This window comes from Etheostoma spectabile, chromosome 8 (assembly GCF_008692095.1).
Source record: "Etheostoma spectabile isolate EspeVRDwgs_2016 chromosome 8, UIUC_Espe_1.0, whole genome shotgun sequence".
NCBI lineage: Eukaryota > Metazoa > Chordata > Actinopteri > Perciformes > Percidae > Etheostoma > Etheostoma spectabile.
This window is the reverse complement of record NC_045740.1, coordinates 7,306,181-7,331,456: the sequence shown is the minus strand read 5'-3', so window position 1 is coordinate 7,331,456 and position 25,276 is coordinate 7,306,181. Positions and strand designations below refer to the sequence as shown.

The 25,276-nt window shown below is 40.4% G+C and overlaps 1 protein-coding gene across 3 annotated transcripts; it reads right to left on the bottom strand.

Moving 5' to 3' along the window:
- Positions 1-24: 24 nt before the first annotated feature.
- On the bottom strand, positions 25-25,276 carry dennd4a (DENN/MADD domain containing 4A). 3 transcript variants are annotated; one of them, XM_032522555.1, is made up of 32 exons: positions 25,039-25,276; positions 18,451-18,782; positions 17,993-18,239; positions 17,825-17,894; positions 17,529-17,698; positions 16,415-16,653; positions 16,236-16,302; positions 16,019-16,077; positions 15,776-15,920; positions 15,312-15,487; positions 14,840-14,940; positions 13,609-13,827; positions 13,003-13,148; positions 12,509-12,529; positions 10,912-11,045; positions 10,464-10,596; positions 9,933-10,139; positions 9,713-9,841; positions 9,429-9,573; positions 8,035-8,157; positions 7,061-7,171; positions 6,522-6,596; positions 5,959-6,398; positions 5,560-5,907; positions 5,248-5,464; positions 4,613-4,704; positions 4,336-4,511; positions 3,743-4,106; positions 3,006-3,123; positions 2,605-2,767; positions 2,443-2,507; positions 25-1,758 (listed from the first exon to the last, which is right to left on the bottom strand). In XM_032522555.1, exons 2-32 carry the CDS (start codon positions 18,759-18,761, stop codon positions 1,622-1,624), a joined length of 5,148 nt encoding a protein of 1,715 aa, XP_032378446.1. In that variant the 5' UTR covers positions 18,762-18,782; positions 25,039-25,276; the 3' UTR covers positions 25-1,621. The 3 variants fall into 3 exon arrangements, with proteins under 3 accessions (XP_032378446.1, XP_032378444.1, XP_032378445.1); XM_032522553.1 differs by having other exon boundaries at positions 5,560-6,398; XM_032522554.1 differs by lacking the exon at positions 12,509-12,529 and having other exon boundaries at positions 5,560-6,398.

Sequence of the window (25,276 nt, the reverse complement as noted above, 5' to 3'; positions counted from 1 at the left end):
ACTTTGGAAATAATAAAACTTCACTTCCTTAGAATAAATGTGTTTATTCATAAATGACAGCAAACTATAGATCCAGCCAAAGAAGGAATTTGATTTCTTTTTTTTTTATATAAAAATCATACAAATTAGTATCTGTGTTACAAATGAAAAATAATACTTCATAAGTTTAAATTGACAAATTGTGTAAACAACATGTACACATGAAATGTTTTGGTTATCAGTGTTTGTTTCTTTTTGTCCTAACTTACAAGGTGAATAAAATGCAAATTTACAAAGTGTGATATCGGTGTGTATTCCAAGCACACAGCCTCGTCTTATCCAGCATTGTATCATCATAAGTTTTGTGGTGAAGTCCAGTAATAAGCTGTAGAGCGGCATCACATTATTATGATTCCAGGCAGGCTTTTGTCAGTTAAAAGTGAAAGACAATATTAACACAGTGAACCATAACACTCCTTTGTGGAAGTGATTTTGAATTAGGGCAGGTCAGAGCTGTTGTCTTAACGTAACACCTTTGACATTAACATATCTTTTAATATACCAAGTGCAAAGAAACGTGCACAATCAACAAAGAGATTTGAAATACCTTTTTTTTGCTGTATGTCACATTATACAGTGCACTGTTGTCCAAATGTCTAAAACATCTACACTATACAGTGAAGACCTAAAGGAAATATACAAATACTAGAATCAAATACTACATTTTTTATAGATCCATTATTACATAAATGAATTTCTCTATCAAAAAATGTGTTGATTAAACCAACAAAAAACATTTTGTTTTTTTTCATCTACTATTAGTTTGATTGTACTGTGTTTAAGGAAATCTATCCTTGGTGGTCCCATATAACACATAAATCCTTACATTAAAAAAGGTATTACAAAACTGTAAAGAAATCTTAGTACTATTCCCTTTTGGGTTCTTTTGGTATACTGTACAAAAAGGATAACAAATAAACATTGTGCATATACATTAATTGTACTCCCATCATGATTTAGAAATAATAATAGTTTTATAATGGTACTGTTTTTGTATGTTACTGTCTAGTTTTGTGTGTTCAGGCATATGATCATGACCCTGCTATGAGCACAGGGTGCAGATGAGGAAGAATTTATCTGCCTTTGTTCACTGCATGTAATGGAAATATTAACTGCATTAAATCCTGCAGCAAAGTGCTTTGTAAAAACTCAAATGTTTAAAAGCAAGGACTTATTATACACACACTCAACAGCAGTTTTGACAAGGTCACCAGGACCACTTATGAATTTCAACAACGTGATCATACGCCTACTTTTACATACTTACTCACAGCTTCAACAGAAACAAAGTTGTAAAATGTACATTGGACTGTATAATAACTGTACAAACATTAATAGTTATACGGAAAATACAGTGGATTTTCTAATTATTTACAAACACAAGTTCATCAATTCAGGCCTCTCACCTTTAACAGTATACAAGAAATGCGTGGCAGTTACTTTATATTAAGTGTAATTTTCACATTGTGCTTAGGAGCTCTGTGCTCCAGTCAGGTGAGCTGGTCCTGAGTCTGAGGAGCAGACCAATAAAACAGTAACAGGGAAAGGGAAATTATATTGGGGGAAAAAGAAGACAAGTAGTTTACAGACTGGGTTTCCCAAAAGTCCTCTTGCACTCCATGACCCCTGCTCCGGGGGGTCGGTCACAGTTATGTGTCAGTTTAACCTGGTTGGGGGTGAGGCGATCATATGCCAACTTGTACTCCCGGTCAAAAGCATCTGCAAAGAGTTAATAGTCAATTAACAATGTGGACATAATATGGTGAAGCACATATTTCATAATACAAGAAAGTAACAGTTCTAGCATCTGTATAAAAAAAGTACTTGCCTACAGCCATGATGGCATAGCATGTTTTCTGAGGCTGTAGTTAAGTGCAGTGGTAAATGCTAATGTCAGCATGCTATCAGGCCCACGAGGTCAATACTAAAATGCTGACGTTTAATTATTGGGTAGCGGGTAAGCTAAAACATTTAAGTTAATGTTACCAAGCTAATATTTGCTAATTGGGCACTAAACAGAAAGTACAGCTAATGCTGATGGGAATGTCATTAGTTTTGCAGGTATTTGGTCTAAACAACAAATACTAAACAAATTGAAATTTTGACCTGAACAGTCAGGTGATCACAAAAGTGGTCAGGATTCATCCTAAATGTAAATGTATAAATGTATGTACTTAATGATGTTGAGATAATAGTCACAGGAAAAATGAACTTTGACCTGCTGGTGGCACTAGAGGAAAAGTCAGTGGGATTCATCCTCTGGGCACAATGGATATCCACGCCAAATTTCATTTGATCCATATAACAATTGTTGAGATATTTCAGTCTGGACCAAAGCGGTGGAACGAGTGACAGACAAACAACAACATGTCTAAAAAAAGGATATCATGCTTTTGGACTTACTGATATTAATGTTGTTCTTTCCCAAAGCCACAAGAGCAAGGAACAATAAATCTCGGTATAGACTCCTTTTTGAGAGAGAAAAAAGAAAAACAATTAGACTTTCCATTCATCTCTTTCATCTCTTTTACAAACAGCTTCACACTAAACTCTTTATCTTATCACCTCTGTCTTTTAAAACCCAGCTCTGGCCCCAACAGCTGGATGATCTGGCTCATGGGCTGATAGATATCACTCTTCTTAATGCTCCTCACAAAACCCTGCAGTAGCTCCACAGTGAAGAGCTGGCCCTCTTCACACAGCCCAGAGCGAACCAGCGAGTTTTCACCTGCAAAGAACAAGCGATAAAAGTCACCCTGATCAAAGGCTCATTCACCTCCATCAGTCAAACTCAATTTTGAAAGTTTAGCACTGATAAGGGCAACATGATTAATAGGAGTCCTGAACTGAATTATGCATGATTTTCTAGTTACTTCTTATGCATTATTTGATTTACATGTAAATATCTGACATTGATTAAACTTGCTAACAGAATAATTTTATGAAAATAATTCTCTGTGACTTACAATGCGTGTTCCACAGGACATAGCAGGGTTGAACTTTGTCTTTGTGTAACTTCAGGTTGTCCCACATAATCCTCACAAGCACCTGCTTACTGTCCTCGGATGAAACGCTCTGAGGAGTCTGCAACTGGTAAAACGATTGGAAGATTAATCCCTTACTCTGTATGTTACAGCCATTACAAGTATAATTTTGTTATTATGTCTTTAAAAGTATTTAGTTTTTCATTTGATCAAAATGAATAATAATGATAATAATAATAATAATAATAATAATAATAATAATAATAATAATAATAATAGTAATAATAATAATAATAAATTGAATTTATATAGTGCTTTTCACAAACTCAAAGCTCTTAAAAATAGAGAGATGTTCCCAGTGAAAATTGGTATGATCGATGTGCTGACCTTATGCAATGCTCTGTTTTGTCCTTTTTTTGAAACTACTACTAGGAGTCACCAAAGTTGAACTTTTTATACCATACACATAGAAGGTTTGACGGCATAGTTTGACATTTTGGAAAAAATGCTAATTTGCTTTCTTGCCAAAAATTAGATGAGAAGATCAATATCCATCTCTTGGCTCAGTTTCATACAGATCTAACTAATGCCAACAAAGTAAAAAAAGATTATTAGTGAAAACTATTTCTTTTCAAATTATGGCTTTACGGTTAATGGGTCAATCTACACACACAACTAGTTGTGGGTGAGCTTGACAGACACATGTACAGTATGTTTACCTGGTCTCCATAGCGACAGTGCTGGGAGGCCAGGATAAGAGCCGGCAGGTTACTCGGCAGCTCAAGCCTTCTGAAGTACCACACAAGGTTCCAGAAGACGATGGGGTGTTGGTCGACAACACACGGGAAGGAGATGGCCTGGTCGCCCTCATTTACAAGCAGGCTCTCAAGTTCCTTCCACAGAACCAGAGGGCTTAGGTAGGGCACTGTCACCGGAGCTGGCCCAGCACTGCCGCTGCTCCCCTGCCTCTGGGAGGCAGCCGCAGATGACTGAGCTGCACAGTCTGCTGCAGACATGTTGGCCTCTCGATTGAGAGTTGCCAGCGTGACCTCCTCAGTGACAAGATTACTTTCCATAGAAGACCTGAGGGAAGACACAGAGTGGATCTGTTTAAAGAGACCACAGGGAAAGAAATATTTTGTGTCTGAGTGTGTGTGCACACCTGTGTGTGACTTTTCTAGAGAGGAAAAAACCCAGCTAGCCACTAAAATAATAGACAATCTAGTCTACTTCATCAATTGTTAAAAGCTTTTCTGTATTTGATGTGCATTTGTACTGTGTAAATACTGGTCTGTGTAAAGGGAGCAATTACCTGCTGAGTGGTCTCAGGTCTTTGATTTCTACATTGAGAAAAGGCAGGAAGGCTGTGCCGCAGAACGGACAAGTGCTGTTGAGGTTGGAGTCGTTTGCTGTCCAGCCAGCCATGATCTCCTCATCATACACCAGACAGTCACAGGTCTTACAAAGTGAACAGCTGGACATCATCACCTACAACAAAAAACAGCAGAGTGTAAGACTCAATCATGACAATCTGAGACGGTGATACAGAGAAGTGATTAATAAGCTGTTTTTAAAAGACAGCAACTTACCTCTATGGTGTAATTAGGAGTGGGTTGGAATCGGCTCGTGTCGGGGGAGGAATCTGGAGTATGAGGGGTTTTACAAGGAAGTGCCAAGCCACCTGGATACAATGGATGATTAAACAATTTGGCTACACATATCTGCATTTGATTGTAAAAAAGTGAAACAAAATGATTATTTTTTAAAGTGTACAATCAGTGGACTTTTTTTGCATGCAGGTTTAGCCAATTTGTGTTTCACATTGGTGTGTCTGCATCGCGTGTTTATGTTTAGCATAGGGCCTGTGGCTGGGTGTAGAGCAGCCTACACACTGAGTCAGCCTTCCCGCCTGCTGGCCTAGTTTCGCAGAGAGCACCCAGTGCTCTCCATTACAAAGCCCAGCTCTTACTCTAAATTTAGATCATCGAGATGTGTTTTGCAGGGAAACAATACAACGCTGCAGTTAAAACAGCAATTTAATGAGTGTGGCTGTAAGCCATGACTTTTTAACATTGGAGATCGAGGCTGCCAACTATTTTAAATAAATGTGGATTGTGTTGTTGCCTTAGCCAGACATGTTAAGATTCCACATCTTAACTTAAACCAAAACTAGCACCATAATTCCAGCAATATGTGTTATGCGGACTGAGGATGTGCAACAAACCAGAGAAGGAGTTGTGTCTGAACACTCTATTGGGGGTGCTGGGGCTGCCCAGGTTGGTATGACCCACAACCGGACTCCTCCTGAGTCGGGACACACTGCCGTGCTGGGGGGAGGTAAAGTCATCTGGGTCCAGACAGGAGTCATTATCAAGCAGTGAGGAGCAATCTGCCTCTCCTGAGGTCAGTGAGGATATACTAATCTGGTCACAGTTTGCATCCTGCAGAACAAAGGGAAGAAAAACATCATCATGGAGGTAGTTTTATCAGCAGTTATATTGGGAATATTAGAATATAAAAATGCTACACCACCAACCTGTGTGAATGAAGTCTGGGAGGACAGACGAGAGTAGAAGCGGCTAGCCTTTTCAGCCACACCCTTCCCTGCTGATATGACGCTGCTCTTGAAGATGTCCAGAGTTGGCGTGAACAGTGAGTCCATGGAGAATGATGAGGAGGAGGGAGAAGGTGAGGAGGGTGACACCAAGGAGGAAGGCCTCTCCCTGTTTTTGGTAGAGACACCCAGAGGAAGAGATGGTGACAACCGCAACCTCTCCTTGGATTTTACAGACGGTGGGATGTGTGTGTTGGAGCGGAGCAGGGAGGAGGGCTGTGGAGAGGTGTGAGGAGACGAGGCCAAACCAAACAAAGGGCTTGATGGGTTTTGCAGGTCCATACTGGGTGTACGGCTGCTCAGAGGGCTGTTTCCATTGTTCATGTACATCTCAATCTCTTCAGCGAGGTCGCGGCGGGCCATGTTTGTGCCACTGTTATCCCGGTCACACTCTTGTACCGCATCTGTCGCCATCTGTGACAGGGGATCAAACCCCCTCTCAACACCCGTTCTCCTCACAATCCCATCACTGCAGCTGACACTCCTCTCTGACACACCTGGCGTCTCCACTGCACCACTGCAGCTGACACTTCTCTCCACCAAAGGTTTCTGTTTATCAGTCTCTGTCTCCTCTTCTTCTACCTCGCGCAGTCTGTCAGCAGCTAGGTAATGCTGGTTTGTTGAGCCAAGGTGAGGAACGGTGAGTCTTAGACTTCCTTGTCCACCAGACAAGTCCAGAGATTTTGGCCTCTCTTTCTTTGGCAGAACTCCACACAGAATGGTGTCACTAGATGGTCTGGAAACCAGCCTGTTGCCATTGCCTGTGACAAAAACATGTGTGGACACACAAAACATTTAGTATCCACACGGTAAGACTGAGGTCTGTGGCTTTTATACACAATCATAATGGCTTTTTAAGAATCTTCTTTGTGAATAAAACTTACCTGCACTGACATCTGTTGGTTTATAGCTTCTAGTAGAAGGGGAGATGCCGCAGATTGGAACCTCTATCTCAGGTGCTGGAGATTTTAATGACACCCAATCGTTAAGGAGATAGATCAAAATCTCAAAAAAAAGTATTGCATTCATGCAAATTTTACATTTAATATGGAAAATTATAAGTTGCTGGAGTGCTGCAGTTCATGCCAGCATAAAGCTGTGTGGTTCTTTCAGGGACAGCTCTTAACCTTAAAATATGACTGTCTTGTATTCTATTCCAAAAAATAAGTAAGCAATCCTGTCATGAAAACAACCACCTGCACTGCACCTGCACTATCATCCATCAACAGAATTTGTTTCTCAAAAACATCAAAATATAACAGCAAATGGATGAGGGGAGAGTACAGAACACCCACACTTCCATATGATACCCCAGCTTTTAAAGAGAGCGCGTTCATTTTGCTGCCAGTAAGCGGTGATTCACTCCTGCAGAAACGGTAGCTAAGTGTCAGAGATTAGCAATAGAAGCTAGTCAATAACTCACTGGACTGCCTCTGGCCTTTGTCTTCCACCGATAGCGTGTTGTCACTCTCTCTGCTGCACATCCTTTCCTCCTCTTTGGACAGTGAATCATAGCCCTGGTCTGACTGTCCACCTGAAAAAGATAAGAGGCTTTACTCTTCTGAAAAACAGTGTTATTAAGTTGTAGCTTTTCTCATTGGTAATTTTTTTTTCTTCCAGACAGAGCTGAGTGAATAAAAAACAGCTATTTAGTCTTCGCGGATTGCTTTATAAGTGACAGCTTATCTGAGAGTTTTGAACAGAGTGCGGTAACATTCCTAGCTTTACAGCAAACAACACTCCCAGAATAGAACAACAGGAGCAGCAGGAGAGGAATAGAGTCTTTAAAAACTTGCATCATACAAGGTCAAACTGCAGCAATAAGAACAAACATCTTCTACTAACATTTATTATATTCTCACTGAATTTCTACTTTATTCAATTGTTTGGAGTTCAGAACAAGTTGTGAGCCAGATTCAAGTCCATGATATTATTCAAGCTTAATCCTGCTGACCATTATGAGCTCGGTTATCTGGACTGTACTTTCTCTACAGTACATTAGTCATAATGTGAGGACAAGGGCTAAAGAAGAAACTAACAAAGTGTTGCAAAGGCAATAAGTCCATATGCTGTCAAAGTTTAAAAATTTTTTTTTCAAAAAGACAAAATAAATTCTTGTACAATGCTATCTCTTTTATTTTATTCTACATGGACATGACATGTCAGATAATTAACAAAAAGAAGAATTTTCAATGATATCAAAACAATTTATTTGAGTACAGTGACATTAAAGTGAAATGCAAATTTAAGGTTTATGATTCATGTGGTTTGGCTACTTTTGAGGAGGTGAACTAAATCAAATTAGTGAAGCTGAGACACGTGGAGCAGCAATGACACAATCAAAGGATGATAGTGAAATAGTTTGAAGGAGAAATAAGCAAAACTGTGGTTTCCTACCTGTGCTAAATCCATCATCACTGGAGTCCATTTTAGTGAAGTCAGTGTCGATGGAGGTGCGCTCAGCAGAGTCATTAGCACTGTCCAAACTGCCATGACTGACTGTGTCAAGATCACTGCAGTCTGAGAGATAACAGAAAAGGGAGAGGATGATTAAAACAAATGACAGAGTACCAACATGATTAAAAGACCAGAACCCAGCTGGTATAAAAGCTCTGTATAAACAATCACTGAATAGTGCTGTAATTGTTATCATCCACTGCATAGATGCAGGAATGCTTCGAATGCAACATAGCTGTCATCATACTTGAACAACATAAAAAGATGCCAGAGTGCTGAAAGAGAATCTAGGTTTCACTTTTCTCTCTTATTCTATTAAGGTGAGCTAAATGAGGGTTGAACAAATGAAATTGTCCATTTTCAGTTCACTAATTGTAAATTCAATGAAGAGTAATTTATTAAATAACTAAATAATCTTGCTCCTCAACATGATCACATTACCATTTTGGATATGTGAATATAATTCTCTTTGGGAAGTGAATGAAATCAACACACAGCAACAATCAAAAGAACAAGGTTAGAGTATATGATGTTTTCATTAAAGCCCCTCACACTATGTCATTATGGTAATGAGAGTCACGGGGTGTTGTGGGAATTAGGGACAGACATCAAGAGCAACCTGTTTCCTGTAACTGCTGGGGAGGAAAAACCTCTTCACTCGCGTCATTAAAGAAATACGGGTTGGAAACGATATGTTCTGGGTGAGGCTAGAGTTGGGACAAACCTTCTTATGAGACCAGGAAAGAAGCCTTAAAAAAGCAACCACTCCCACCAGATCCCACTCATTTACATGTCTATTCATTAAGCACTACAGGGAGCCAAAAAATCCTATACTTTCAGTCTCTCCTTTACTGAAATTGTGCACATTTCGAAAGAAGTACCACTGAACTCAATGCAATCTCAAACAATTTACGATCAGAATAGTCCTGGGTATAAAACAAAGACTACTGGTGTCTATGTTAGTATTTGATGGAGGGAGTGCATCATTTACTGTGTCAGCTATCATAATGACATTTGGGCAATACGCTTAAAATATGTTATGGCCGATCAATCGCAGTGAATTCATTTGTGGGTTTTTTATTTGTTAGTAAGAGTTCAGATTTCTGGCTAAAAATCTTTGTGATATATGACAAACCAATTTGAAATAAATAAATCCAAGTTCATACTTTGTGTATTTCTATAAATGTAAGTGATGACTGTGGAGAACATTTTTCACCAGATGCTTGTAAAAGTAAGTACTGTTATCAGCCATAATTAACATGGAAAATATGTGGTACCAGATATTAGATATCAGTAATAAATATAATATAATATAGTATAATTAGTATTCATACCTGAAAGATGAGGGTCTCTGTGCGGCGTCTGTTGTTTTCTCCCCGCTCGCTTGAACTGGAGCACACCTAGGACCACGTTTCTCAGCTTTCCCCACAAAAAGTAGCCTCCTCTGGTGGTGGAGGGCCAGGTGCTCTCCAATACCGCCTAGAGTTATGAACATGTACAGTATATATGGTCATACAATGTCAGACTTACATATAAAGTGTTTAATTTAGAGTCAGAATAGCTTGTTTATTTTTTCCTTGTATTTACTGTACGTAGAGTAGATACAAAGAGCACGCACCTTGTTGTAGTACCCATAGGTAATGGCGTTGGGTTGAACTCCAGCTTTCTTCATCTCAAACAACACCCTGACAGCGAGGACAGGCTGGCTGTACTGCCCACACAGCTGCAGCAACACACGGTAGCACACCTTGGACAGAAAACATTTGGATTTACAAAATGATTCTACACTACTAAATAGGGAGTTGTGGGGTTGTCTTATACTTAGTCAATTCCCCTACCTCATCTGGAGCCTGCAACTTCTTTTCCTGCATCTTCCTCAGCACATCATAAGCTGTACGCAGAGCCCGCACCTTTGAATGGCAAGTGCCAACAAACCCTGGCAGGCAGATGAACCAAAGGCCATAGCAGTGGCGCAGCAGACACGTAGACCACATCTGAGGCATAGATGAATAGGTTTTGGCCATCCTTTGAGCTGATTTGATCTCCTGGGACAAAAAAGATCACATGTAGAGATAATGTATCATCCTTTAGCAAATTTTTGATTTGCATTTTGCATTTATTTTTTTTAACCATATCCATCATTATGTGGAAAGAATGCAGCAGTTAAATGAGCTAAACTTTTTAAATTGTCAACATAAAAAGGATAATAAGGATCAGATCTGACAATACATTTAACATATTGATGTTTAGAATTATATGGTTCCACTACAATAAGAAAGACATACAAATCAGGGAAAAAATGAAAAGGTCTTTGTTTTTCATGGTCTTTCTAGAACAATAAAAAGAATCTCACTACTCATACGGCTGACCTGTTTAGAGCGCCTAAAGATGGCCGTAGGGCTGGCTGGGCTGCTGTGGCGTGAGGCCAGGGCTGCTGATGGAGGATTTGGTCCCTCCAGCGGCTCCAGAAGCTCAGCATTCAGCACAGGGAACCCAGAGTAGCTGCAGAAAGAGATACTGTATATTCACTTATATACACATACACTGAAATAGACATCAATCCCACGTAAACACTGGCAAACCAAGTGGCATTGCTCTAACACCCTGGAAGCTTAAGCACTGACAATAATCACAACCCCTAAAGCAATGACTAAGTCTACAACAACAGAGGCAATTTACACTATGTCTCTCCTTTGGGAGCTGCATTATGTTTGAGTGTCAGTGAGAAGTGCTCTTGAAGTGTGTGCCTGTGTATGAGTAAAATAGTCAATCAGCCTGTCTTGTATCTCTTGTAGAGATTGATCTGCCATGTGGTACCTATAGCACAGAGGATGCTCTTCTCCCTGTGGTAGTGGAGGCAGCTCTGGAGGGTTGATATAGACCGTGTGCTCACTGCGGTGGGATTCATCCAGTTCGATCAGTCTGGTTTCCTCTGGTCGCTCACTGTCCATCTAGTTTACAAGAGAGAAAAAACAACACATTGTCATTATCCTCCCCTCTGTTCTTTCCTCTTAGCTTTGCTGCACAAATCTATAGATGCCAGTCCTGCATGGGGGCTCATGGGCATCTGATACTGTATGGGCCCTCAGATCAAATAAGACATGAAGGTCAGTGAAGATAAGCAGATGCCATCAATGATCTATCTACATCCGAAATACGGCTTGTGTCCCCACAGTTTATCTAAGGGACACTACCATGGCAGTATGGAGAAAAGTGTACAAAGCTCCACTGTCTTCCTTCCTTTCTGAGAACAACAGCAGTACCATTCCTTTGTGTTGCACGGCAAGATAAAGAGAAAATCATCACTGAATAGCTGCCTGGGAGATCATAAAAGGCCTGCTACGCTGCTGCGCATTCACTTGGCTTATCTAAATTGATTACCAGCTTATCTCAGACATGAGCTTAAAAAAAAACATTAATATTATGGCAGCAGCTGAATAGCTGCCCAGGGCTACTGTGTTGCAGGGTTTGTACCAGTCAGTCAAGTGGATGATTCAGTCAACTAACTGTCACTAACCTATTTGCCCTTGCTTTGATTCTGCACATTGTTTCTCAACTTGCCCTTCCTCTCAAGAGGTCTTTCTCAATCACACACTCTCTGTCAACCTCAGCAGCACTGACACTGAATGAATCAATGCTTCCACTTCTCAATAATAACCGCAATGACTACTTATATTGGACTTCCCACTGTTTATGCAGGATGTAAATGTGACTTCCTGATTGCACAAGTTTGCAAGCACAGAGAGTGTTTTTTGGAGGAGAGGTTGATGTTTTTAGTGTGCGCGTTACAAAACATGTGTAGGCAGGCTGTGTTAATAAAAGCTGTCAAATCACCAAATAACAAACCGTCACACTGACAATGAGCAAGGATTAGTCCACATCCCATGGGATTTCAACAACAAAACACACAATATTTCGACAAGTAAGGATTATCGCATCTGTCTTTGTCTTCCTCTATCATTCTTTGTTATATTTCAGTGACTTTCGGAGTCTGGATAGTGCACAGTCATCTTAGCGAAAGGCAAGCATAAATAATTAATTTCACGGTCTCAGCGTCACCTCAGAGTCTATATCAGTCCTGCATAACCTCTCTGTGTGGTTCATTCTAATGGCACCAATGGTTCAATAATGCAGATTGCTGACACACACTGACAGATAATGCACAGCCTCACATTAAAGGCCTCTACTGCAATTTTAGCTCCACTCCCTCGTCCCCTCACTCTGATTTATTCAGAACACATAGCCACACAAAACTCAGCTGAGTGACGCACTAAAAACAATGGAAAACACTTTACTTGGATTCATACCGGATTCTACTACAGCTAAGAAAAAGGGAAAAGGTTTGTACATTAAAAAACATTTACTGTCTCAAACATAAAAGGCTTAAATTACAACACAAGCTTTGATGGCTTACCTTGCCTCCAGTGGTAAATAGCTACCAGGCAGAAGCCATAATGACAAACAAAGAAAAAAGGCACAAAACAGAGAAGAAGAAGATAAGGAAGATAACAATAGAAGTACCACAAAAAAGACAGAATTACACTTTTAAAAAGGACTAAAAGAACAGGGGGCATTATATTTGAGAAAAGACCACAGCAATGATGTTGATAAGTGGCTCAATGGAGATGGCGTGGTGTTAATTACTCTTTGTTTGTATCTATTAGCTCCTGTTATTTGCTTATTAGGTCCTTCAAATTAAACTAAGACCTTAACAAGACATCGTAATTGGGAGGACAGTTAATCTTCCCTTTGAAAGCCTCAGCTTTGTTTCTTCTGCAAGAAGAGGGTAGAAGCCAGACTACATATTGTTACTGGAGCATTTTTCTTACACAGCAGAATTATGCAGCTCTTCTGATTAATTGTCTCTGACACAGAAAATCCATAGTAAAAATTTGCTGCAAATCTCACCTTATCAACACACTCATCAAAGAAAGCCAGGCTGGCATCTTTATCACTGACAAAGGAGCACTCCTCTATGAAACGGCTGAACATTTGAGTCTTGGTCATGAGGGAGTAAAACCTCTGGTGGGAGCGGTCTCTGCTCTTCAGGAAGCCTATTAAACAAAACACAGTGTGTGTAAGAACAAACATGACAAGTGGGCATTAATATTGGATTATATAACTTTAACTTCTCAAGTGATTTCAGAACATCTGCGGGGTCAACATGCAGACCAACATTTACAGGAAGTGAATACTGTGGTATGAAACAATTTGTTCTCTGCTGCTCTGCTTGCATAAGAGCACATACATATGCAGGACATTATGCTATTAATTATGATGGTTTCTCTGATTAATCATCCAAGTTTAATTTCCACTGAGGCTTAAGCTAAATCACCAGAGTCATCACAGCAGTGATTTAGAACTAACTTTGATGCAGCAACACTCAGACCTTAACTCCCTGACCTACTTCAGCACTGAATCACGTACGTATAGCAACAACAACATCGCTTGTCAGCATGTTTTAGTGATTGGATACAGTAGGCTATAACATTGCAGACTGAGACTGAAATGTACCTTGGATGTCGAAGAGGGAGCTGGCATCGGTGGTCTTCTCAGAGGGGGCTTGGGTGATGGGCAGCAGATAGGAGCGGTAGCCTCGCAAGATGGCCGCCATGAAGCGCAGGAAGGCCTCCTGGATCTCCAACTCCAGGGTGTGGAGGGTCTTCCCACCGTTGAGCTCACTGTCAGTTACTGTTTGCTCCATCTGCACATCTTCCCGGTTCAACTGGCCACCTGAGAGCACACAACAGTAGATTATGTAGAATAAATAATCACATGAATAACCTGGCAACAAATAATTGCTTATTAAAAACCACACAACTGCAGCACACACTGAGTTTATCAAAAATATTTAGTGTAGGACAAAAAAAGAAATGAGTAAAAATTGCTTAAAACAGGTTAGTTGTTATTTTATTTAACCAGCACAAAGCTCTGACTATACACTAGCTGCCCACATTATATCTATTTTACATTCTAAAATGCAGATACCACAATAAATATTATCAATGCTGAAGTATATGTGGAAGATAACTCTTAATCTTAAGTCAGGGGATCACCAAAGTGAGTAGTTCTTCATCCTTTGGGGACCATGAATGTTTGTATAAAATACTAACTCTGGACCAACACTGCCATAGAGCCATTTGGCTAGTGTGGCTACAAAAGGCCCCCTAAAACACTGTAAACAATTTCTAGCACACAATTCCTTTCTGTTTTGTTTTTTTGTATGTTTCAGTATATAAAAATAGACCACATGACATGACACCATTTTATTTTCAGTTCAGCCAAATTGGAGTGTGATAGCAGAAAACATCAAAGGTACGGTAAATGTTAATTTGTCTCAATCAAAAGAGCTTCTTTTTAGGCTGGGATTCATTTTGCATCCATGTTTAACAAATAAAATCAATGGGTGGAGGCAGGCATTTCTGTTTTTACTGCAGACACACAATAATAGATGCTAATACCCACATGATAAAATGTGAGTGAAGGGACAAAGCAATTCTGGGAATTACGGTAAATGACTGAATTTAGATGAGGCATGTTGAGCCAAAGTGGACAAGGACTAAATTACACTTCATACCTCCTGTGATGCACCAAACATCGTAAATTGGTTTCATATAACAGTGAAATCATCCACTGAGTTTTCCAGTAAAATGGACTGTACAGGCTGACTCAACAGACTCAAGTAGACAACATCAATTATTCATGAAACCACATATAAAATGACACAGCATAAGACTGGACTCACCCTCAGTGAGCTGCTGATAGAGCTTATTAAGGGTATTCAGAAGATGTTTGCAGGCTCTCCTGGGCAAGATTTTCCACGTCAAAGCCTTCTTGTCGTCTTTTCTGAAAGCACACCATATGGTTTTCATTACACAGGAGGACAGTCAAGAAACATTCAAGAACAGATATAAGGATTGAGACAGATTCACTTGAATCAGCACTGCCAATTTAATCTCTTTGAAAAATAGCTTTTATATTGATGTGGGAGACCAGCGGTTACCCAAATGTGCTTTCGTGTACAGAAAGACTATTTCACATTCCAGCTTGTATAGTTACATAAAAGGCTTTCACTGAGAGATAACGATAACCTTGGGTAGAACTTTCCCCATTGGACCCACAAAAACATAAACCAGGAGAAGATTTTTTTTGGCTGGGTGTTTTAAAGTTGAAGGTAATCATCTATTACAGAGCGGTTGCAGTTAGAGGTTACTTACTGGGAGATTGTGTTGGTGTCCAGATCCACACAGCTAATGTCAGCTGGGGGCACGTAAAGGTCAAAGTATCGGGAGTCTACACCCACGATGAAAGGGCACGGTGCGCTGAGCACACCGGCGAGTGCCAGCGGGCACAGAGGAATGTAGGGGCATGGCCAGTGGAAGGGGAAGATCATCTGAAAGGGAGAATCAATGCATTATATGACAATACATACTGCAGCGACAATAGAAGAGTTTCAAACACTCAGAAATATTTCTTATTTCCTCATCTTATTTGAGAACTTCACATTACTTTGTAGAGCATTTCTCAGAGACTATTATTGTACACATGCATGTGATTATGGGTAGTTAATTGACTCTGCAGCTCTGCTCTTACCATTGTAGCCATAATCACATTAAAGACCACCCTCTTTCGTGGTATTATTAGGAATTGTGAAAAGGTAGAAAAATAACAAAAGACTCACAGACACAAGGGCCTCTGTAACACTTGTGAGCACAGCTGGACGCAGGGAATGAACCAGGATCTTGTGCTCTGTGACAGCCAGCACCAGCAGAGTGGCTGCGTTCTTTGGGCCCAGATTCAGTAGTAATGTGGAGAGGCTTCCACCACTAGACACAAAAATAAAACAAATAGTTCCAGATCAAAATTGAAGCAAATACAGTCTGTCTTCATGTTATAATTTTACATTTTATTGATTTTTCTCTACCTGAGAGGCAGTGGAGAGGACACAGGTTGACTCAGTATCAGGCTGTCATGTGGAGACAGCTGTGGAAGAAGCACAGAAAGAGCATTGAGTGGGTGGAGGATTTAGCCTGTGACTACAGCATGTTTAAAGTTGGATCAAAACCAAATGATGCAAGCATACAGAACTCATCACGCTGATGTCATTACTTCATTCATCATATTTAACATTTTCAGCTCACTTGCACTAGGATGCGTGGTCTCTGAGTGGAGGGGAATGGCACATTTTGCATGAAGTGAGAGATGTGCCTGTAAGTAAAAGAGAATCAATAAATAAAGCAGTAAGGGAGAATAGACCTGAAACTTTGAGTGAGTGAGTGATAGATCAACAAAGATTATTAATCTATAAAACACTGCTAACTTTTCAATTGGCAGGGCATGTGGTCCAGAGATGGAGTATCGGTAGAGGAAAGTGAGAAAGCTCCTGAAGGACTGGAAAAACGGCCAGTGGGAGAGCAGACAGATGCTCTTGTTGCTGTAAACACTCCTGGTCCCATCAGGTCCGAGACCAGAGCTTTGCAGGCCGAGCTGTGAGCGCTGACGCTCAGACAGTATCTCCTCTGAGTGAGGCTCATAGAACTGGATGGCTGCTCCGTACACCTGCAAGCAAAAGGATCAGAATATAATTGTAATGAACTGCATAAAGAACACCCAATACATGCACACATACACACACAAAAAGACTTGTTAGCATCCCGAGGCAAACTTTACAAAAACACAAACCACAGAAGTCAGAGGTCCTTTAAAAGAACTTATTCAGGTAAGCTGTTGTGGTGGCTCCACTAGAGAATTTTCATCATAATAAATCAGTTAAATCATACTCAGTCCTTTGAAGTTGTTCATTCCAAATAAATAAACAAAATTATTTCAGGCATGAAGTACCAGAAGACTAGTCTGCAGAGAAGGAGCACTGACGCATTCAGGATCTAAAACTTATGCACCAGCCCAAGTGGTGCATGAGCTATCCATTATTCAAAAGGGAAGCTGCAAAAAAACCGAATCTTTTATGCTGCATTGCTTTCAAAGACTCACAGCCTTTTATTATTCCAAGCACAGCCTTGAGCCCATTTTCGATTCAAATCAAAATTTGAAGTTGATTAAGATTGTCTGGTATTCTTCAGAAAACATGTGCAGTTAATCAACAAACTAATCCATAATGGATTCTAATGGACACAGAGAGAGAGAGAGGGGTAGATTAAGATGGAGAGGCTGGCTGAAATGAAGCAATTAAGGGAGAATGTGTGTATTTAAGAGCAGGGTTAAATGATGACTCCAACTTTGGGGGAACTGATTAATTAATGATCATGTAATTGAAACTTAGCAGGACTGTGGTTTCCTTGACAAAATCACTATATTGTTTGTAGGATGTTTGTAGGATTCTGTGTGTTTTGCAAAGGCAGAACCAGATAGGTCACTATGAAAGATTATTAGAAAGGAACATTGTTATTGGTAACGCAAATGTAAGGAGATGTTACCTTTTCTCCGGAGGCACCCGTCAGAACAAATGTGGAAAACACAGGAAGGGAGTGTTTGGTGTGTGCTGGCCAGCACTCGACCGTTGCTCCCATGGGCAGGCAGAACATAGGCACGGACTCAGGCAGTGGGAAGGATTCGTAGTCCTCTTCAGGGTACCTACACAGCAGACCTTGACACAAATACACACAACACAATCGTCATAACTCCGTAACAAAACTGACATTTCCTCAATCGATTTACTTAAGCTATTTGAATTAGTTTGAGCTCATAATACCAACTCTGCACACCACTTTACCTGCTTTGTAAGCTATTGTGTTTGCTTTAGCCAGAGACTTCTTATAACACAGGTAGACTGAAGATCCCCACTGGATTATGAGAAAAGACATCACAGATTAATCAAAACCCTGCATTATTCGCACAGACACACTAGAGATACAACTGTGTTCACTGAGTTCTTTCCCACCATGCTGCTGTTGAGGTTCTTGTCCACCTTGCAGAAGGTGTGAGGGGGCGTCTCCCCCTTGCCGGGGATGATGATGCAGACATCAGTGACAGCCAGTGAAGTATGGGGCTGGCTCTTTGGTGCGCGGCGGTAAGTGATATAAATGCGTTGGGACGACGAGCTGCTAATGTTGGCAGGGCGACCTGAGGGTGTGGTCTGGACGATGTGACATCCAGGTTTTAGTTTCTCTTTCCACTCATATAGAATCCTGAAATACAAGGCAGTGTTAAACTGACTTTTCATATGATCCTTTAGAACCAAGACATAAAGAATTATTACTGGAGTGCTTTGATAATGTATTAATTGAAGAGATGTCAGACTAGAAGATGTGTTTAAGATTAGATTATAGTGACCCAAGGCTGAGAAATGATTAGTGGTGCTGATGAGCAAAGGGTCAATGACTGAGGATTATTGCTTACCCGAGATCTGTCAGTGGAGGCTTATCTCTGCCTCGCTTGAAGCACAAGAATATCTGCGGGCCCCTGAGGCTGGCTCCATTGAGTTCTGCTGAGAGGCCCAAGGGGGTGCTTTCAATACAGGTGAAACCCGGCGGTACCTCTTCACCCAGGGAGCGGATCACCACAGTCACGTCGGTGATAGGGGATTTTGGTTTCACAGACTTGGGACCGGCATCATCAAAGTGGAGCTCCTCCTCGAGAGGCTTGGACGAGTCGGTGAGACCGGCAACCACAAAGTAGTCGGCTACTCGAGGACCTTTATCCTCCATCATTTCCCATACCCACACTGTGGGCTGAAAGATAGAGAAGGGAAGAGATTATGCATTTTAATTATATCTGTAGTCTATTTTAAAAAGCAAGAAAATGGGGCCTGGCTAAGCACGCTGGTTAAGACAGCATCACCTTTAAACTCTCTCTGAACATACTGTTGTAATTGTCTCACTGCTCCAATTGTTGCATTAAACGCACAAAGAGAGATACCATGCAGCATGTAAAATACATATAACTTACATTAAATACAGTCTATGCTGAAGAAACAGCAGAATGTAATGAGAGCATATGGAAGCCTTTAACGTGCATTCCTGTCTGCAAAAACACAATATTTCAACAAGAAATATGGGAGGGCTTAAGACCAATGACCTTGCTAAATGCCATGAGCAATAATGTAAAATAAAACACATGCCTTTGTAGAAAGAAAAAGGAAAAATGTGCGGAAAGAAAAACCAGTACCAGAACTATAACATTGCATTGAGAAATGAAGAGAGGGTGCAATGGAGTGCAGTAAAAAGTTTTTCTGAGCTCTCAGCAAGGTAATATTCAGACAAAATATATTCTGTGCTCAACAATGTCTTGAAAAAGAAAGGAATGGAGCGAGTGCCTGTGAGTCTGATTGTTATAGCTTTATCACAAAGCATGGAGCCCTCGGAGCCCTCCCAGCGCCGGGCCAGTTTATTGTGCTTCAGCAGCTGAAGAGCCTGCTTTATCTCTCACAGCAGTTCTTCCACACTCACTAACAAACTGATAAACAGCGGCCAATTACTTTCTGCACTGGGATGTGAAGGAGTTAGCATATAGTTATTTCCCTCCTCTGCGCAGGATGGGTCACTGCTAGAAACCATGGCACACAAACTGTATTTCTCACCTACTAAGGAATTTGGCTTCCACTGGCTTTAAATGTTAATCTATCTGTGTGCCGTTCCCCCTTGTGGCCAAGTGATGGGACGGAAAGCTAAGCTCTGCTTACAGGCTTAGGGTGTCAAACTCACCGCTAATATATGAACATGGAAAAGGAAGATACTCTATTGTATAGCCCATTTCTGAGCCTATCAGAAACCATAAGACCATCCAAAAGAATTTACCAACACATTTCCGTTGTGTATTTCCTGTTTCATGAGCCTGTTTGCTCCATACATCAGTGAGAGTTGTCTTTGAAAATTATGACTCATCATCACAAGGTTGCTCTTGGTCTTGGTGTTTATGAGTGCTTTCCCCGATTAGCTGAAGGCTGTTTTGATGCGAGTTATTTGTGATCTGCAGTGTTGAGCCTTGTGGGCATACTCCCATGACTCAGCATGCCAAACTGCAGCAATTTATTTTATTTATTTTTTTAGCTTTTTCTGATCTCCGTCAATACTGTTTTTTTTAAAAGCATAATATCTATAGCTTACATTAATTATTTACTAGAAACATTTGAATTAGAGGATTTCTTTGCATGCATCTTTTGTTCACGCTGGTTTTAAAATTAATTCAAAAAGTGTTAATGAGCTGTATAATCATTTTCTAAAAATGAAAAAGGTCCAGGAATTGACACACTTTTGTGTTGTATCATTTTCACAGTAGATGCACATTTAAAGTTGTTGCTAACTAGTCTCTTTTCTATGTTGCTCCATTGATTTTATTTTTCTAGCACTTTGACAAGTGTTACCAAACATTTTTACTGAGAAAACTCTGAGAAAAACCAAAAACAATTCCACATTTATTTGTCTATAAAGGAAGACATGCTGGTCTTTTCTTCATGAATTAGATGGATTAGTTTATTAATATTAAATTATTACAGAGCCATTATGTATATGCAATGTGTAGTTGGCAAATATCATTTTGAGGCAGTATATTCAGATAGATTTGTTTGGATTCTTTTGACTGTAAAGCTCACATTGGGGATGCTATCAGCAATTATGATGACAAATGAAAATCAAGAAGCATATTTCATTGTAATCTGTGTTTATATCTATATATCTAGTACAGGCCATATGTTTGGAGACACCTTCTCATTCAATGTGTTTACTTTATTTTCATGACTAATTACATTGTAGATTATCACTGAAGGCATCACAACTATGAATGAACACATGTGGAATTTTGTACTTAACAAAAAAGTGTGAAATAACTGAAAACATGTCATGTATTCTAGTTTCTTTAAAGTAGCCACCCTTTGCTTTTTTGATAGTGCTGCAAACCCTTGGTGTTCTCTCAATCAGCTTCATGAGGTAGTCACCTGAAATGGTTTTCACTTCAGTGATGTGCCTTGTCAGGGTTAATTAGTGGAATTTCTTACCTTATTAATGGAGTTTGGACCATCAGTTGTGTTGTGCAATTGTGTGTTGTCAGGTTTATACACAACCAACAGCCCTATTGGACAACTGTTAGAATTCATATTATGGCAAGAACCAATCAGCTAAGTAAAGAGAAACGAGTGGCCATCATTACTTTAAGAAATGAAGGTCAGTCGGTGTGGAAAATATTGAAACTTTAAATGTGTCCCCAAGTGCAATCGCAAAAACCATCAAGCGCTACAATGAAACTGGCTCACATGAGGACCACCCCAGGAAAGGAAGACCAAGAGTCCCCTCTGCTGCTGAGGATAAGTTCATCCGAGTCACCAGCCTCAGAAATTGCAAGTTAACAGCAGCTCCGATTAGAGACCAGATGAATACCACACAGAGTTCTAGCAGCAGACACATCTCTAGAACAACTGTTAAGAGGAGACTGTGTGAATCTGGCCTTCATGGTCAAATAGCAGCTAGTAAACTACTGGTAAGGAGAGGCAACAAGCAGAAGAGATTTGTTTGTGCCAAGAAACACGAGGAATGGACATTAGACCAGTGGAAATCTGGGCTTTGGTCTGATGAGTCCAAATTTGAGATCTTTGGTTCCAACCTCCGTGTCTTTGTGCAACGCAGAAAAGGTGACCGGATGGATTCTACATTGCTGGTTCCCACCGTGAAGCATGGAGGAGGAGGTGTGATGGTGTGGGGGTGCTTTGCTGCTGACACTGTTGGGGATTTATTCAAAACTGAAGGCATACTGAACCAGCATGGCTACCACAGCATCCTGCAGCAACATGCCATCCCATCCGGTTTTGCGTTTAGTTGGACCATCATTTATTTTTCAACAGGACAATGACCCCAAACACACCTCCAGGCTGTGTAACGGCTATGTGACTAAGAAGGAGAGTGATGGAGTGCTGCGCCTCCACAGTCACCGGACCTGAACCCAATCGAGATGGTTTGGGGTGAGCTGGACCGCAGAGCGAAGGAAAAAGGGCCAACAAGTGCTGTACATCTCTGGGAACTCATTCAAGACTGTTGGGAAACCACTTCAGGTGACTACCTCTTGAAGCTCATCAACAGAATGACAAGAGTGTGCAAAGCAGTAATCAGAGCAAAGGGAGGCTACTTTGAAGAAACTAGAATATAAGACATGTTTTCAGTTATTTCACACTTTTTTGTTAAGTACATAATTCCATATGTGTTAATTCATAGTTTTGATGCCTTCAGTGAGAATCTACAATGAAAATAAAGGAAAACGCATTGAATGAGAAGGTGTGTCCAAACTTTTGGCCTGTACTGTATATTCAGTAGAAGAGTACATCTTGATGAATGGGACACAACACTTAAAATATACAGTTGATGGGATGGCAGATGTGTTGTATAATACTTGGAAGGTTCAGGATTAAATGTAATCTCCAGTTCCGACTATAGTCCCCTGCATCTTTTCCTCCCCCTCAACAGGACACAGAGGCCTAAAATTATATCTAATCCTCGCCATGGCAACAACATTAAAACTGAACACTTAACTGAGAGAGTGCATTTCTCACCCTGATGCTGAAACAAGTCGAGAACATTGATCTGGTCAAAATGCAAGTCGACAAATGGGCTGTGTTGTAAATTCTGTTAACAGCCTAAGAATGAGAATACATTTTAAACATAAATATTAACAGATACTTAAAATGAAACATTAACATTAAAGGTTTCTGTCTGTTTATCTCATATTTTTCAGTGTTATTGGCCTTTTAGACCTGGAAGCTCATCTCCTCTCTCAAGTAACAAGCTTCTCCACAGTGTTTACCTTTTTCCCAGCAAGTTTTACTTTGTTTTCTATTAGTGTCTACGGTTGATATTGCTGGGAAGGCTGCATTACACTAGACAGCTTGCTAGCCGTTCGCTGGCATGTGTTGTTTGTTTTGTTTTGCTGTTTGAACACAGTATTGCATTTCTTTGATTGTTCAGTCCATCAATCTAGAAAGAAATCTAAAATCCTTTGAGACCTGCATTTGGGGGAAAAATCCTGTAAATAATCCTGATTCTAACAAACTTGATATTTCATTTTCAACGTGAATTTCAACTTCCTCCTGCTACCTCACTTACTGAGGCCATTCTGTGTAAGCCCAGGACGTAGAAGTGAGTCACCCTGGTCCCAGAAAATGTAATCTTTTCATTCACCACAGTTTTCTTCATAAAAGAAGCTCAAATAAGGACACAGCAGATTTCCTCTTCTTGCCAGCTAACAAGCCAGCTTCCCTATTTGCATCCACTATTGTTTTTATGAGTCAACTCCAACTGACAGCTTTGTCAGCAGAGATGACAGATTGTCAGTAATTTGCTTTCAACTTAAGCCATAATGTTCCCAACATTTTAATTTTTCCCTCAAGGAGCCACAAACATAGATTTGTCCCACACTGTTTGAGAACATCATGTTGTCCCAGTGCTTCACTTTAAACCCTTTTCATTAGTAGTTCCTTAGTAGTTCAACCTGACTTCTTTGGTCTTGACTAAAATCTAAAATACTGAGTTTGACTAAAATACATTACTTTGATTTGAACAGGGCTTGTCCACATATAACCAGTTTGTAAAGCTACCAAAGGGTCTGTGAGCTAAAACAGGCTCAATTTAGACAAAACTACAAATAATTAAAACGTGGGATTTGTTTAAATCTTAAACAGTGACACCATATTTCAGAATGCAGGCTGACATGAGATTAAATTCATTATGTAAATGGACTGTTCTTATATAGCGCTTTTCTAGTCTTAAGGACTGCTCAAAGCGCTTTTACGTCTTACAAGAACCATTCACCATTCACACACATTCATACACTGTGGCCGAGGCTGCCGTACAAGGTGCCACCTGCTCAACAAATAAACATTCACACACATTTACACTCTGATGGCACAGCACCGGGGGAAACTCGGGGTTCAGTACCTTGCCCAAGGACGTTTTGACACACTGCAGGCCCAAGGATCGAACCACCAACCCTCCAATTGGGCGGCGACCGCTCTTGAAATTTTGTGCAATGAACATTTATTTTTTCTACGTTTTTCCGCAAACAGTTATGTAAGATTTTGACATTAAACCTTTAAAAATGACTGATCCTCTCTCTATATGGCATGTGATTTTGTGCTGTGAAATATAGGCCTTTTGATTTTTGCTTAAGCATCACAGTGTTATTGTAATTGTGGCCCAGGAGACAGAGGCAGCGGAGGCTGGATAGTCAGGCTCAGGCTGTGCAAGGATTACAGGGCTGTGTTAACAGCAGGAGGGCAGGGAGGATGGCAGTCGGATCTGGGGAGCAAACCACCACATTTCACTCAGCATCTGTTCCCTCTTAGCCATGAAGACAACCCTCACCCTCCTCAGCCATTTACATTCCTTATGTTTGACAGGGGGGGGGGGACCCCGGCTGTTTGATGAGGAAACCTCACACGCCCAAGATAAACAGAGCAGAAAGATGAAGGAGAAAATACTGGAAAAACACAAAAACCCCTGCATGATAAAATTGCAAAGCTTGCTTTTCGAGCAGTGGCAGGCTTAATAGTATTTGTTTTAGGCGACCACAAAGCCAGCAAATGTTGCTTTAAAAAACCCAACTGACCGAAGCGACCATAACACTACAGAGGGGTTTTCTCGTATGCCCACATCACAAGAAGCCATCTTATGGAGCATACACGGGATGCAATGAAATAAACCTTCATATGACGTCTTTGTAACCAATGGGCGCACTGTAAATATAGTGAGCCACACACAGGCTGCGATGCACTCTAAAGCATACAATTATTTGTGCAATGCATAGACGAGAGTAATATGGCATTTTACCGTCTCGGTTAATTTTCCTAATCAATCATCCATCATCAAAATAATAAATGAATCGATCCTGTTTGTTATGCTAACAAAAACAAGATCACATACTATTCAAAACTAAATCACATATTATTAATAAAGAGCGGTGTGCGGGCAACGTTTATTTTTATCCTCAATAAAAGAAGAATCTACTCACATCTCGATTGAAAGATGATCTGTCGAATATCAGCCTAAGTCCAAAAAAAAAACAGATATCTGTTGATAGAAATATTATTCCTCACTGTATTTGCTTCTTTTAGTCATTTGTTTATTTATTATCTCTGCCTAAATCTGTTATCATAAAAAAATTCTTCATACTGTGATGGACGATTCCAAACAGCGTAGCTGTGTAGTCCCGAGCAGCGCTATATCAGACCTGCGCGGCTCACGTGACT

What these genes read in the sequence shown, in the direction of transcription:
- dennd4a (XM_032522553.1), bottom strand. Translation starts at nt 18,761, where the DNA reads ATGATGGAGGATAAAGGTCCTCGAGTAGCCGACTACTTTGTGGTTGCC. An exon ending in CGGGTGCCTCCGGAGAAAAG is followed by an intron (nt 16,654 to 17,528) that starts GTAACATCTCCT and finishes TTTTGCTTGCAG; the next exon opens with GTGTACGGAGCAGCCATCCA. An exon ending in GACACCAACACAATCTCCCA is followed by an intron (nt 14,941 to 15,311) that starts GTAAGTAACCTC and finishes GTGTGCTTTCAG; the next exon opens with AAAAGACGACAAGAAGGCTT.